Raw genomic sequence first — 15,984 nt, 5'->3', positions numbered from 1 at the left:
AAAAAAGTTGAGAATCTCAGAAAACAAAAAACCAGAAGAAGAAGAAGAAGAGGAGAGAGAAAATTGAACCCCCAAAAGTTGAACAGCAAAAACCTTTCCTTCTTTCTCTCTCTTCAATCGCCATTAATGTAAAGCTCGAGCAACAACAACAACCATGTCGAAGATGAAGCATCTACTTCGGAAGCTACACATCGGTAACGACCATCACAATCGCCATCACTCAGCGGCTCGTCGGATACCTAATAATCGGACTCAGGAATCGGAGACTTCGACGGCGACTGCGACGACTCCTCCGTCGTCTTCGTCAACGTCGTCATCGCCGCCGTCGGTTTCTTCGAGTGATCGGACAGTAAGGGAATCGACGGCTACGACGCCGGCGACGGATAATGGTGGTGGAAATGTCAATAGAAGAAATCCTGCTGATTTTAATTTGATCGAGGAAGATTTTCAGCTTCAATTAGCAATGGCGATCAGCGCTTCGGGATCCGAAACTCGAAAAGACCGAAACGATGATGAATCCGACCAGCAGATCATGGCTGCTAAGCAATTGAGTCTTGCGTGTTCGCCATCGGTGCCGGATAATGAACGATTAAGTGAATTTGTGTCGCTTAAATATTGGGTTAGTCTTTCTTTTCCTAATTTTAGGTCATCAATTTTGAATTTTTTAGATATACATGGTAGTTTGAGTGCTTTATGAATGAATTGAGCTGAATTGATTGTATTTTACTGGTAATTTAGGTATTAATGGCATGTATATTTGGTTTTAATTTGTTTTTCAAAGAAGTAAAACACATGATTTTACCATTTCAAGTGTGAAATTTAAGCAAAGTAAAGGGTTGTTGCTGGATTTTGGGTTTTACATGGGTTTATGTTAATTGTTATGATGTTTGTGGCATTCGTGTATCCAAATTCTCGATTAGGTTCATTTCAACTATAGATAGCAAGTGATAATGGGACAAGCTAATGCTATTTATGAATATAGTCTGTGCTGTTAGTGAACGTATTTGAATTTGTTGCTCTTTGCAGAACTACAATGTTGTTCAATATAATGAAAAGGTAGTAGATGGGTTTTATGATGTTTATGCCATCACTTCGCATTCAGTTGCACAAGGGGAAATGCCGTTGCTTGTGGATCTCCAAGCTGTTTCAATTTCGAGTAATGTTGAATATGAAATTGTCTTGGTGAACCGGTCTATTGATGCTCAGTTGCAGCAGCTTGAGAATAAAGTGTATGCTATATCAGTAGAATGTAAGGTTCTGGGACATGGGATGTCTTTGAATGATTTGATTCAGAGTTTGGCTAATCTTGTTGTTGATAGAATGGGTGGTCCTGTTGCTAATGCCGAAGAAATCACAAAGAGGTGGCGAGTGAGAAGTAATCAGTTGAAAGCTTCACTCAACACCATTGTTCTTCCTCTTGGTTGTCTTGATGTTGGGCTATCACGACATCGTGCTTTGCTATTTAAGGTTTGTGGGTTTGTATTTTTGTTCTAGAGTCTCAATTTGCTTATAGTTTTATGACATCTTGTTGCAAAATCTCTCTTTCTTTTTTTATGATCATAACAGAGTCTTGATGTTTGAAATATACACAACTTTGATGACGGTATTACTTATGTCACAAAGAGTCTTGTGGCAAGCTGTGGACTGGTTTTTGCCTAGCTGTGAATAACTACTTGGTTATCTTGTGAAGATTTTAATTGTTTTGCATGCCATGTAATTTTAGTTAACTTTTTTTGGTTGGTTGATGTTGATGCTGATAGTGACTACGTAAGCTGTTAAAGTTTTATGTATCTTATGGATTCCACATTCAGACCAATATCTCAGTGTAAAGCCTTAAATTAAAATGTTGACTTGGTACTTAGGTATCTAATCAGATGAGATATTAAGTAATTAACTCTGTAGCTACCACTTCTTCGTTCCTCTATGGGTAAATATTCTGTGATTCTACATAATTATATGTGAAATGCTATGATCAACCTTTTTACTAATTTTGTGACAAAAAGTTACAGATGAATATTTGGATAAGTCTTGCAAAGTTGGAAATTATGTTATGGAGGGAATAATCCTAGCCGGTGGATGTACTTGCCTTCCAACATTTTTGGCTATCCTTGTTTGCAAGGCATGGTTAGCATGATGTTCTAAGAATTTTGTTAAAACTTAATTTTTGATGTCTAGGATGACTTTTAGGTAAAAAAAAGAAAAAAATTGTGTGCTTACTTCCCTTATTGTTTTGCATAGTATATTGTGAGATTTGGTTTTTTCTTTCGGTGGTTTAAGAGGGCGGACTACTGTTATTGGGCTCCCTTCCTGTTTTGGTTTGTTTTCTGCTATCTTGCATTGTATAATTTGCAGTATCACATAATCACCTGTTTTGCTAGGGACCCATTTGCTAACATTGATCACATTTATTCATTTGTATGTTTCTGTAATATGCTTTGTTCCTTTATATACTTACACCAGAAAGAAATTCAACAATTTTTGTACCAGGTACTAGCTGATAAGTTAAATCTTCCATGTATGCTTGTGAAAGGGAGTTTGTATACTGGCACTGATGAGGGAGCAGTGAACTTAATTAAATATGATGATGGAAGGTAAGGTCTATTGCTTTTGTTTTTGGAAGTCTGTGTAAAATTATGGGGTGAATTTTCAATCTTTTTCAAATGCTTTTTGTGTTTCCTTCACTCCTTCTGGAACCCTGAGTGCTATCTTCCTTTATATGCAATCTTGCTTGGTTGGGAACAAGTGCTTTCCTTTTATCTTGATGTTCAATTTTATTGTTTTATGTTGCAGCGAGTACATAATTGATTTGATGGGTGCTCCTGGGGCACTAATTCCTTCTGAGGTACCTAGTAGCCTTCTTTTGGACACTGCTCTGGAAGCAAGGGGCTTGTCTGATAGCACTGCTGCTGTCAACAACTTAAGTTTGGTTTTCGACAAAGTGGTTCGGTTGGATGGAGATATACGTAATATTGTCGAGGTTCCTGAAGTGTTTGGCTCCAATTTGAAAGAAGCAGCTTCCTTAAGCCCACAAGCAAAACACGTAAATGAGATTGCTGTTAGATCAGATTTGAGTGAGAAATCTGATTACACTTTTGAGCAGTCTTTTAGGCCGGAATACAATTTGTACGATTGTTCACCAAGTTCTGTTGAAGAAGCATCGCTGGCACAAGAAAAGAAAGTCAAGGATGTTTCAAAATATGTAATTAGTGCAGCAAAAGATCCTGAATTTGCACAGAAACTGCATGCAGTTTTGTTAGAGAGTGGTGCTTCGCCTCCAGCGGATTTGTTTATGGATATGAGTCCTAGTATTTTACGTGACAAAAGATTGCTTGAACTAATTCAACCGGTACATCGAGAATTACTCTGTTACAACCCAGAGGGTCATAGACCTAGTTACGAGATGCCATTCATATGCAACTCTGGGGTGCAGACCTTTAATGACTGTGAGAAGCGTGAACAGAATGTTGATAATGCAACACAACAGCATTCTCAACAGGATGCAAATGCTCCTTTTTCTCCTAAGCCGAATGCTGAGAATATTGTTCCTGCTGTAACCAAATCCAACAAAACGACCACTAGTGGCGCTACAGGTGTTGCTTTGTTTTCTAAGTTATTAGTGAGTGGACAGAGGATCTTAGTATGAGGGTGTGTTACTTATTAATGTTCTTTTACTGCAGGTGAATCTTCTAGTGGGTTAGCTGGTCATGATGAACTGCCTTCTCGGAATTCCAGAGGAAAGATTTTGAACCAAACTGGATCAAATGAAGAGCCCAGTTCTCAGTTGGAGACTGCCAAGAGACTTTCTTCTGATAACCAGAATGAGGGCCTTAGCCCCGTCTGTAGTGAAGGAGTCTGCCCTATGCTTGGTGAGTTTGCAGAATGGGAGATACGATGGGAGGATCTGCAGATTGGAGAACGAATTGGAATAGGTCAGATTCTCTACATCCTCATTCAGTTAAAATCTGATGTTATTAGGGTTAAATACTTAATTTTAAAATAACAATATTGTGTTATGGCCTCTTCCATCTTTTTGTTTTTTATTTAGGATGGATTGATTTTGACTTGACTCAGTTGTTTATTTGATGAATTGTTTATTTATTGAAAAACTAGATCATAGGATATTTTTATTTTTTTTTATTGAAAGGGTAGTTGTGATCAGAACTAGTGATTTTTTTAAATTTTTTTTTTTTCTTTTTTTCATTGAGATAGAGAGGTGTATTTGAGTACAGACTAATTTTTGTGTGGTGGCCTAGTGGGAGCAAAAGTGTATTAGAGTACAGACTAATCCTAGACTAATCCTTGACCGGTGAAAACGAAAAGTGTAGAAACTTATATAAGATGATGAATGTTATCATAAACCTCAAGCATTTGCTTAGGCCTTGATATCCTATGATGTGATATTCAAGTTTATGTATAGAATGCAAGACTTCAAGAGTAATTTCATAGATATATGCATATAACTTGAAAGTTTTCTAAGATAAACGGAGCTGACTAATGTACTTAATTCACATCCTTATGTCTCCTATATAATGTGATGCGGGAGCTAAATGATGATCCAAATATAAATATATCATTAATATCCTTAGTTAATGGAGCTGGCTTGTATTTCAAGTTTAAAGAACTTGTGTATTAATATATGGGCTGGTTGGATGATTATTGGCTTGGCAGATATGCATCATATAATTATATGAGTTTTTTCCCATTGTATGTCATTTGTGGTTGGGTTTTAATGCATGTTGATGTACCATTATTTTGGGGTTAGATCTCTCTTTGCTCCTAACTAAGAAATGATGTGCTAGGATAGTAGCAAATGAAGTAGAATAGTTATAATTTGATTAATATTAGGAATTAGTAAGTTTAGAATTTAAGTTCGATTAAGGGTAGCAAGAATGCTTATGTTGAGATGGAAGTGTGGGAACATCTTGGGTGATAAAATTAGGAATGTAGGTATTTGAAGGAAAGATGGAGTGACAGATATTGAGGTTTTGGGAGAACCGACTACATTGGTTTGGGCATGTGAGACGTCAACTAGATGATGCCTGGTTAAGGAAGGTGAATAGTTGGGATATTAGAGATTTCAAAAGGAGTCTAAAGAGGCCTAAGATGACTTTGATAAAAGGCTTTAAGAATGACATGAAGAAGGCAGGTTTGTGGGAGCCATTCAGCAATTAGCATTAGATAAAAACAAATGGAGAAAGGGGATCTATGTGGATCATCACAAGAAATTAATTGGTTATTGTAGCTGGCCTCATACATTTGAGAATTATGCTATGCTATTTTTTTTGTTAAGAGATGCCTAAATAGTGTTCCATTTAACATTAAAAGAGTTATTTTCTAGTGTTTTTTTAAAGGAATTTTCAAGAAACTTTGGTGACATTTTCATCTTTTTCATTGCACATCTTTGGCAACAATATCTTAAATGCGTATAATAAAAAATTATAAAAGTTAATAATTCGAAAGTATTTATCGAGACAAATTTAACAAGATCTAACGTGATATATACTACCTCCATGTTTTTTAGTTGACACGTTTTGACTTTAGCACTATTCATACACTTTCCTTTGACCGTGTTTTGTGATTTATACGTAATGAAAAATATAGTCATGTGGGGTCTTGTTTCGTCACGATGTATATTTTCAAAATATCAACTTTTTATAATTTTTGGTAATTGATAATTAAAGATATTAACAGTTGAATTTGTGCATTGGCAAACTTGACTAAAGAAACTTGTCTACTAAAAAGAAACGGAGGAAGTACTAATTTTTTCTAGATGAAACACTCCTAAATTTACACTATTCACACACTCTACAATCCTTTTTTAAATGATTTTTTCCGTAAGGAAACACATAATCATGTGGGGTTTTGATAGATTTATCTTATTTTATATTTTCAATATCATTTTTTAAACATATTATAAGCATTGGTAAGCTTGAAAGATGAAGTATATCAATGTAGAAGCATATGCATTTATATATAGGAACTTAGAAAGATAAAATTCTTTTGGTACTCACACGGTTTTGATTAAAATCCTTTGTTGTTGGCCTTGCTGCCTCGATAAATGGCAACAAATTAAGTCTTGCAATTATTTTCCAATATTTGTAAAATGTAATTTTCTTATTTTCATATTGTCAGTTTGGATTGATGACATATTAGGGTTAGGGAGTAAATTTCTAGAGTTCTGGGGTATTGGGGCTCTTGATTTTTTTTTTGGACTTAAAAATAAAGAAATGGCAATAAGATCAATAGCAGGTGGTATATGAGCTTAGATGATGCAGGAGCTAAAGGATGAATCCGACATAATGATTTTGTCGATCTTATTATATTATAGATTATTTTTAATTAATTTTTTTAAATTGCAAATTAATGTAGCTATTGGATTATTTAATGGGTTGATTGGAATTTTAGTGGCATGATAGACATGATCATTGGAACAACTTGCATCCTAAAGTCTTTCCATGTCATTTGCGGTGCGTTTTACTACATGTTGATGCAACATTATTTTTGGTTGGACATGGCTTTGTTCCTAACAAAAAAATGGCTTGGCATTATATCTTATTAGGGAGTAGCACATTCATTTACTCCCTCTATCCTCAATTTTAATTGTCAGTTTGCCACGCTAACTTTTATGGCATGAACCAAATATATTTATTACTCTCTTCCCACTACCAAAATTAAGGGTCCTACACCCATCACATCTACTTTTCTATTAAAATTTTGTAGGCAAGTCAACAAAACAACTTCACCTAAAACTTTACGCAAATCTTTCCGAGACGATTAAATTGGGACGGAAGGAGTAGTTATTTATAGTTTGCTTGATGTTAGAAATCTTTTAGAGTTAGGTTGGACAATGTTTCACGTAACATTATGAGGGTGTAATTTCTTTTATTATTTTCATTTTGAATTCAATGAAACTAGCTTATTTGGCTGTTTCCGGCTACATTAATCCATATAATGTGTGATATTTCTTGAAAGATGGAGATGTATGGGAATTTGAGTTTAGCTTCTATGCTTATATTGAGCAAGTGAATACTTTTGGTAAGAATTTGAACAGATTGCTAATCTGATTTTTTGTGTTTATCATATTAAAATCAAACTTCAGAATTTTTTCTTAAGAGACTGTCCTATTTTCATCATAAACCATTTATTCCTTCCATCCATTTGAAGTTCTGTATAGAGTCATCAAGATCCATAACATAATGATTAATAATTAATTATTTTGACTTTGTATGCATTTATATCTTATGTTGATCGGTGAAAATAATATGAGATTTTCTGCTCTTATTGTCATCACAGGTTCCTATGGTGAAGTTTACCGTGCAGATTGGAATGGCACTGTAAGTACTTTCTTCGACACAATACATATTTTGCTGTAAATTATTTAGTTTTCCATGGATCTGCATGCTTGTAATATATGTATTGTTGAAGTTTCTGCCCCTTTATGTTTAAATTCTTGTTTGTGCTATTAAGGCTCATGCAATAGGGGTTTGTTGGAGGAGTTTGACAACAACTTTTAACAATTAGATTTTGGTCACGTGGTGAATATGTATTGCTTGAAAAAAAAAATCAAATATATATTACCATTGAAATTTTATTTTATTTATGAGCGTTGGAACTTTATATTAGGAATTATCACTATTGAATGGAAAACAATTATTCACCTAGGAAGCACATAAACTCTCAGTGGCTAACATTTTGTTTTCCTTGAAACATTTTGAATATCAAATCATGAAATGATGCATAGGTGCCTCAGGATTACCTGTGTTGGTTGCCCAAAATTTTGTTTTCTAAGAGATCATAACTTTAGTTTGAACTTTGAAGTGTTTGTAAATAGTGTGATTCACACAATGTTCCTTAAAAGATAACAGAAATAATAAAAATATTATTTATGGTGGGACATAACGTGTTTGAAACTCCACAAAGCTCGGAAGCAGATCCATAATTTATTGTCCCTCATTTTGTCTCTCTTTCTCAGTTTATATCAGCTCCTCAAACTAGCCGGAAATCTGGTTGTTGCTGGCCTGTTTCCATGGATCTTGACCAGCCAACCTCTTTAGAGCTTCTTTGCATATATTTCGTTGCGTTTGCCGTTTGGCACTCAATCTTCTTGGTTCTAAAGTCCTCATCTGTACTCTCTCCTCTCCCCAACATGCGGCTGCCTTTATCAGTTGACATCATTTTCTTGCTCCTCTAGTCCTCTGACTTCTGTACATCTCCCTCTTCATTCTACTAGCCATGTCTCTCTTTTTATTGTGATTTCTCTGTTGGGTTTCATTTAATGGGCTTGTGTTTCTGTGGCAACCAAATTAAAGCTCATTAATGCAAGGAGAAAGGAGTGGTAATATCTAATAGGTTAGAAGAGTGTTTATTCTAGTTTTATAATTGAGGGTCTAATACATATCCATGCTCTTTCTGCTCATTTATATATTTTGTTAATACATTTGATGAGAACTCAGGAAACTCATGATCAGATGCAAGTCTTGTTTTGTTTTTCAATCAGTCATGGTTTCTTAGTTCACATTAGTTTGTGTGTCACCAGCAACATTAGTTCAAATTTGATACCATGACTACCTTCGTATAAATAACACTCCCTTTGTACTTAGAGTACCCGTATAAATTCCTTTTTTTTTGTTGTTTTTTTGGAGAGTTCTAAGCTTAGGATTCTTTTCTCATTATAGAAATTTTGTAGGCTATTGCACTCTTAATTTGAGTGCAGTCAATTTATGACTATTGAAGTGGGACATGAGTAATTATATTAAGGGGATTGATGATTGTATTTCTGATATGAATTATTTTGATGTGAACATGCGATTCATCCTATCCAAAAAATATACGTAATACAAGAGTTCAATTTGATATGAGAGTATCGATCTCTAATCTTAGTTATGCATTTACCTTGTGCTAATTTTTAGCTATGCCCATATGTTGTTGATGTCAAATTGTAAATTCCCTTTTTATTCCTTTTTCTGTTTGTGCCTACATACGTTGTTCATGACTGTTATTCACTACGGCAACGTTTAGTTGCTTTGCTACTTTTTACTAATGTTACTAATTATTCTGTCTCCTCAGGAGGTTGCTGTTAAGAAGTTCTTAGTCCAAGACTTAACTGGTGATGTGCTTGTGCAATTCAAGTGTGAAGTAAGCGTTGCTGCCGCCTTTTCCCTTGGGTTCTATCTTTCTTGATGATTGTTGTTATTTCTTCATTGATTTATTTGCTTATTGACTTTATGTTGGCTGTTTCTGTAGGCAGAAATGATGATAAGGTTGAGGCATCCTAATGTTGTTCTCTTTATGGGTGCGGTTACCCGCTCCCCAAATCTCTCAATCTTAACGGAGTTTATTCCCCGGTTAGTACTGCACCTATCTATTGCAGAATCATTCAAGATGTCGGATTTGGTTGCACGTAAATCATTAGTTAATTTTTGGTCATGGATTTTGCATATCATCTATTCTGAAATGTCTTTTTTATTTAAACAAAAATGTGGTCATATTAAGGTTTCTCTTTGGTGTTTATTGTATCTATTATGGTTCTTTAGATTCTGCTCTATGTTACCACTGATTATTTAGAGGCCTTTTGCAGTTTGAGTGTATCTTAGGTTAAGTTGGTGGTTAGCAGCCTAGCTGCTTTAATAGATACAGAAACTTATGAGAAGACATAATTTGATGTTGGATTTTAAAGGGCACAGCAGGCGTGTAGTTTTATTGCAGTAAAGTATTATGAAGAAAAAATTGGGTAGCTAGCAAGGAATTCACAATTGTTTTCGTAAATGAACAACACATGTGGGAGTTGCAGCGCTGTAGGGATTTTAGGAAGCTTCTAGGAGACTAGAACACAATTCTGTCAAATACCCAGTGCATTTCTAAGCATATATTGACAAATCACAATGAAGTTAATGTATAAGTGTTCACAACACATAGATAATAAACCCACCATTTCTAATGTAACCTGAATTCATTGGACATGTACTTTACATGATACTGCAAAGCTTAAATTTTATGAAGCTTCCTGTATGACAATTGACAAGAAATAAAGTGTTGTTATCATTTTTTGAGCTATTTGATTTAGTTTCATCTTCTGTGCTGCACTTCTGAACATCGTATTGTTGTTATGCAGGGGCAGTTTGTACAGATTATTGCATCGATCTGGCGCTCAAATTAATGAATCGAAACGAATGAAAATGGCTCTTGATGTGGTATCATTTCAGTTCTATTTCATTACGTTTTTTTCCCCCTTCTCTTTATATGCTTTTCAAATGTTCAATCCTTTCATTTACTTATTTGTAGGCTAGGGGAATGAATTATCTGCACACGAGTCATCCTACTGTTGTCCATCGAGATTTGAAGTCTCCCAATCTTCTTGTTGATAAAAACTGGGTCGTGAAGGTTTGTTCTTAGTGCACCTTGTATTAAGTCCAATTTGTACATGGATGCTATATTTTTATGTCAAATGGAACCATTCAAAGCTTTAGTAAAATGCTCTTATCTTGAAGTAACATCTTATTTAACTATATCTTTCATTCCATTATGAAATAAAAGATATTTCAGAAGATGCATGTGTGCTGGCTCACCTATGTCTCATGAATTTAGAGACTGTATAATTCGGCAGAACTTTAATACAATTTTTTATGTTATCAACAGGTCTGTGATTTTGGTCTGTCACGCTTGAAGTACCACACTTATTTATCTTCAAACTCTACTGCTGGAACGGTAATCCCTTTGATCATCTACGCATTCTTGCATTTTATAAAATGTGGTATAGGAACTAGAGTATTAAATCCAGCCTGTTTGATGGTGTGTGTCATTGTTCTTTTATTTCTCATCAATTTTCTCTCTGCTTTCTGTGCATGGCATAGTTCTGTCAGTGTTATTGACCGAGAACTTAAACTACATAACTTTTTTGCTTGTCTTAAACCAAATTCTGGATAATGTAGGTGACCATATGTAAATGTATTACTATAAAAAGATAATGCGGAACAGCAAATGATGCAGATAAAACTGCTTCAGATTGCTTAGCTAGAGAGGCTATGCACCTTGCAGTAATGCATTTGAAACCTAATTAGCCTAGAACCTTAACAAGCACTTGCTTGGCATGATGGTACCACTTTACAAATTTCTTTTTATCCTAGGATTTCATATAAGAAGTGAAACATAGTTTGATTTTACTGTAATTCATATGATGAGTCCTCTGCCATCATACCATTTAGCAATTGAACAATGATATATGCTGGAAATAACATTGGAGCTCTCAAGTCCCAGGGAATATTAACTGCATTAGATGTTTGAGTCATGTTTAAGTTTCAGACAAATTAAGTATTTGCTTTGAGGCTCAATGGCGATTTTGCTTGACAATCTAATCTAATATCATATCACTAATATATGAAGCCGGTCTCGCAGTTAGGCCACAAGACAACGACCCTTGGCATTCCAGTTTTTCGCCAAATGTCGAGCCACGTAGGCGCCAAATAGGTATTATTGTGACATATATGATGCTAAGTAAGCGAATTTTGGATTGAATTTTTAAGATAAAAAATGTTGTATAGAGTTTAATTATCGATATATTTCTAATATTTATTATATAAAAAATTAGTCATAACTTTAAATAACTATCCTTTAACTCGATTCTATTTACATCATAAAATTTGTTTTAAAAAGTTCTTTAAAATAAGATCCATTTGTAATATATTTAAAAAAATAATAGAGAATCAGTATAAATAAGTTTTAATCAATAATAAAAATTTAGTTTGGTAAAAAATACTTTTAGTTTAGTAAAAATAATTTTAAAAAAAAGTTCAATAAAAATAATTTCAAGTTACTAATAACACAATATATATTTACAAACAAAACTAAAAGAAGTAAACTATTATACAGTATAATGTGATATTATATGTCTAAATATTCTACATCATCAAAAAGGATTATATGACGTATTTAACATTTAAACCAAAAAGTTATCCTAAAATTTTATCAAACCCCGGGCACAAATTTGTGTATGTTTGTGATTTTATTAATGAAATTAAAGAAATAAAAAACTACTAAATTTAGGACACAATAGAAATTGTACAATACAAGAGAATCATGGAGTGAATTTAGATCAATGTTAGCAAGGTCTTAGAACTTTACAGGTTTTTCACTTAAAAAGCGTTTAAATATTTTATTTTTTTTATTTATGCTAATCATATTACCTTTTTATACTATTCTGCATTATCAAAAGGGTTTATTTGACTCATTTAACATTTAAACCAAAAAGTTTAATATCTTACAATCCGGGCATCGCTTGGGTACAAAACTAGTATATATTTAAAGGGGAGTTTTTTCCCGACTTATTAGAGCGCCACGTAGGATTTTATTTTTTTAAAAATTATTAGAGCGCCACTTAGGATTAATATTTTTAAAACGCTACAATCGGATTATGCCACGTAAGATTTATTTTTTAAAGCGCTACGTAGGATTATAATAAAAATAACGCCACGTAGGATTAATAATTTTAAAACGCTAATAGGCTTATGCCACGTAAGATTAATTTTAGAGCGTCACATAATTATATTTTAGCCAATGAAAAAAAGAATTGCAATTTATTTTAGATCAAAATTTTTAACTAATTATAAAAATAAAATTAGCACATTTTTTGTGTGGCTGGCCATCTCGTGTGGTCGGTTGAGACAAACCTAAACACTGACCGATTAACCCCTGACTGTCCGAATAACCTTTGATCGATTGAGTAACCTTGCTCAACCAAGTAATCCCGATCACATGGTGTGACCAGCCACATATGAAACTTTGTGAAATAAAATATTATCTTTTTATATTACGAATTTTATCTAAGTATGAGAAACAAAGTTAATAATTCATTTTATAATTAAAAATTCAAGTAGTAAGCAAGCGAATATCACAAAGTTTATTAGATAAATATATATTTAGTAATATTTTATTTTAAAAAATACAAACAAACCGATCGCACGGGCTTCATCTAATGTTTATGATAGGAATGTTACTAGTTGAGGGTAGTTATTGCTTGGTTGAATAAAAGGTGGTTGCTTAATGAGGCTGGTGCATGTCAACTTTGTGGGTTGAGAATTGTAGCCTCCGTAATTGATAATGTTGGAGTTGAGACATGAAAATTAAGAATTTATCATAAGAGATTCTATGGTGGCATTTCTGCTGGATTTAGTTCGGAGTCTAATGGCTTTAGTGAATCCGAGCATGTAGAATTTTAATGTTCTAGTTACAATGGCTCTTGTGATTAAGTATGAACTTTAAGTCAAAAAATTTTCTCTTGGGTCAAATATCAGTGGTAACATTGTGCTCCATTTGTGGTGGTTGCAAATTCGCAATCAGTGAAAGTGAGTTGAATGAGTTGAACTTATGGGAACAAAAGTAGTTACATTTGGCTCATCCATCCTGTTCAAATATAATCTTCCTTTTTTAGTTTTGGCATGGTGATACATGTGTAATATCATGCTCATTTATTATACTAACTAAATCATACTTTCTCAGTTTCACTAAAATTGCCCCATATACTAAAAATGGATATCCCATTGAGTTTGCCCATTCTTCTAGTAAAATATTTTTCCTCTAAACAACCCATGTACAAACCACATGCTTTCAGTTGAATCAACTCTTAAAATACTCTCTGATCTAAAAAGTAAAACAGTTATTGTCCGAGATTGGCTAAGGGCATCCACTTATATTTTAAACTCTGTATCATCCATATAGCTGAACATGTGTTATGAGTAGCTAAATTGGTTTTGGTTTTAGCTTTCCTCTTTGAATTTTAGTGGAATAATCTCTCTCTCTCTCTCTCTCTTTTTTTTTTTTTTTTTTTTTTGGGTGGGGGGGACCATGAGGGGAATGGAATGCTAAAGAAAGTTTCTGTGTTTCAATGTAATTCATTTCTGGTACTAATTTACTGAAGCCTGTGTCTCCTTATCAGAGATTTTCAAAGTCTTTGTTGAAACAGTTTCATGATAACTTACTGTCCATTTGCCACCCGGAAAACTGAGTGCAAATTCTCTATTGTTATTTTGCTCATTTGTGTTATACCTTCTACATTTGGTTGGATACTAGCATCGAATAAGGTTTGTGTTGACCATTTCAAAACATTGTACCCCAAGTATTGTTTTCATGTCGAAGTGTCTAAGTCTTCTGAAGAATTGTAGCTAAAATCAGAGTGTATGTGACAGTATTTCTCTCCTTGTATACAAAATATGTCATAAATCTGTTCACCCTTAAAAAAAGAAGAGAACAGGAGGGGGGGATTGGTGGGATGTATTATGAGAATGCCGCCTAAGATTATTATATCAATTAAACTATTGAATTTTGAGGCTATATTAACAAGACTGGGATACTCATGTCGAACATAGGTATATCTGAGTGTTCGACTTGTCTATTTATGAATTTTTTTTATGATTTGGCCCAGAAAGAAGTTTGCTGAGTGTCTATACCCCAGTCAGTGTCGAGGTACTTAAGGTCAAATGAAGAGTTTGATTTCAATAGCTTTGAGGAATAAATTTGAGTCTGGAATTCTGATTTAGTATTGAAGCCCTGAAAACTGTCTAATTATGCTGACTACTATTACTGCTAACTGATTGCAGCCTGAATGGATGGCGCCTGAAGTTTTAAGAAATGAGCCATCCAATGAAAAGTAAGTAAAGTTGATTCAAAGCGTGACATGTTTATGACTGTGATATGCATTATGTAATCTTCCTAATGAAACTACACTCTTCAGGTGTGATGTTTACAGCTTTGGTGTAATATTGTGGGAATTGGTTACATTAAGTGTACCATGGACTGGGTTAAACCCCATGCAAGTTGTTGGAGCTGTTGGGTTCCAGAATAGACGCCTTGTAATCCCTGAAGAGGTAGATCCAGTGGTCGCCCAGATAATTCGGGACTGTTGGGAAAAGTAAGTCATCAATTCACTTTTTGGTCCTGCAGCAGCGTAATTCTTTCATTGCAAGTCTTGGCGAATGTTTTTTGTTGTTGCTGATATTTTTTCTATTTCCTTGGAAATTTTCTTGATCTCCTTTCACAGTGATCCTCGTTTGAGGCCCTCTTTCTCACAGATTATCTCTCGCCTTAAGGGTCTTCATCGCTTGGTTGTACAAAGAGATTAAACAAGTGTGATATCCATTGTGTTCATAGTTAGGATTTTTTGCTATGCTCGAAGAGCTGGAGTAACAGGAGCAGCTGAACTGTAGCTGTGTAAACTGGTATTTTTGTTGCAAAGAAACACAGAACTCTGGATTGTTAGGTGTTGGTTCATTCGAAGCGGGGACTCAGCACTACCACTTCAGAAGTTCAATTGTGAGAGCCGTGGTTATCCTCAATTATCCTCAAAAATTGATTGGCTGTGCAAAGCGCAGTGGAGGTTGCCATGGAGGGTTAGCTGTTGTAGGATTGCAAGTGTTAATATGATTTAAATATGTGCAAGAAAGTACTGACAAAAGAAATTCCAAAGTGTATAAGTTTCAGTTGGGGAAAAAAAAAAGCGAATAAAACCACAGTTTTGTGTTTTTTTTTTGTAATTTATTTTTTGGCAATATTGTTTTCTACAAGCAATTGAAATTGTAAACACTTGGTTTATATATTTACTATTGTGGAATGTAAAGATGAAAATGGGGGGAAAGCAAGATAGTATTCCTTACTGTGTTTGTTTTACTATGGGGGTGGGGAGGTTGATAAGGGCCAGAAATACATTGCTGTTTTCTTGCACTTTGGTGCCCTGCAGTTGGAACGATTTTCGTTGCTTTGGTTTGTTTTCTAACAATTAGCATAGGCGTTAATGATAAAATTGGATTTTAGATATGTATCTTATACAGTATAGTTTAGGGAGTTTTCTTATAAATTTATTTAGGGACTAAATTTTGTTCCTTTTCAGGTCTTTTGGGGCTTAAATTTTGAAAATTTTGGGTTTGGGGAACGGGACAACAACTGGATGGAAGTTAGAAAAAGTGAGTACATCTATTTTTGCATTTTGAATTCTGATAT

General features: G+C 34.2%; 1 protein-coding gene across 1 annotated transcript; it reads left to right on the top strand.

Moving 5' to 3' along the window:
• On the top strand, positions 1-15,743 carry LOC110715596 (probable serine/threonine-protein kinase SIS8). Its single transcript, XM_021894188.1, has 14 exons — positions 1-619; positions 1,027-1,467; positions 2,488-2,591; positions 2,791-3,590; positions 3,678-3,929; positions 7,294-7,334; positions 9,067-9,135; positions 9,244-9,344; positions 10,112-10,190; positions 10,282-10,380; positions 10,636-10,704; positions 14,589-14,638; positions 14,723-14,899; positions 15,029-15,743. Exons 1-14 carry the CDS (start codon positions 155-157, stop codon positions 15,108-15,110), a joined length of 2,829 nt encoding a protein of 942 aa, XP_021749880.1. The 5' UTR covers positions 1-154; the 3' UTR covers positions 15,111-15,743.
• The last annotated feature ends 241 nt before the right edge of the window (positions 15,744-15,984 follow it).

This window comes from Chenopodium quinoa, unplaced genomic scaffold (genome assembly GCF_001683475.1).
Source record: "Chenopodium quinoa cultivar QQ74 unplaced genomic scaffold, ASM168347v1, whole genome shotgun sequence".
NCBI classification, from domain to species: Eukaryota; Viridiplantae; Streptophyta; class Magnoliopsida; order Caryophyllales; family Amaranthaceae; genus Chenopodium; species Chenopodium quinoa.
The sequence above is the reverse complement of the archived record's forward strand: the minus strand, read 5'-3'. Positions and strand labels throughout refer to the sequence as shown.

What these genes read in the sequence shown, in the direction of transcription:
- LOC110715596 (XM_021894188.1), top strand. Translation starts at nt 155, where the DNA reads ATGTCGAAGATGAAGCATCTACTTCGGAAGCTACACATCGGTAACGAC. An exon ending in ATTAAATATGATGATGGAAG is followed by an intron (nt 2,592 to 2,790) that starts GTAAGGTCTATT and finishes TTTATGTTGCAG; the next exon opens with CGAGTACATAATTGATTTGA. An exon ending in GTGCAGATTGGAATGGCACT is followed by an intron (nt 7,335 to 9,066) that starts GTAAGTACTTTC and finishes CTGTCTCCTCAG; the next exon opens with GAGGTTGCTGTTAAGAAGTT.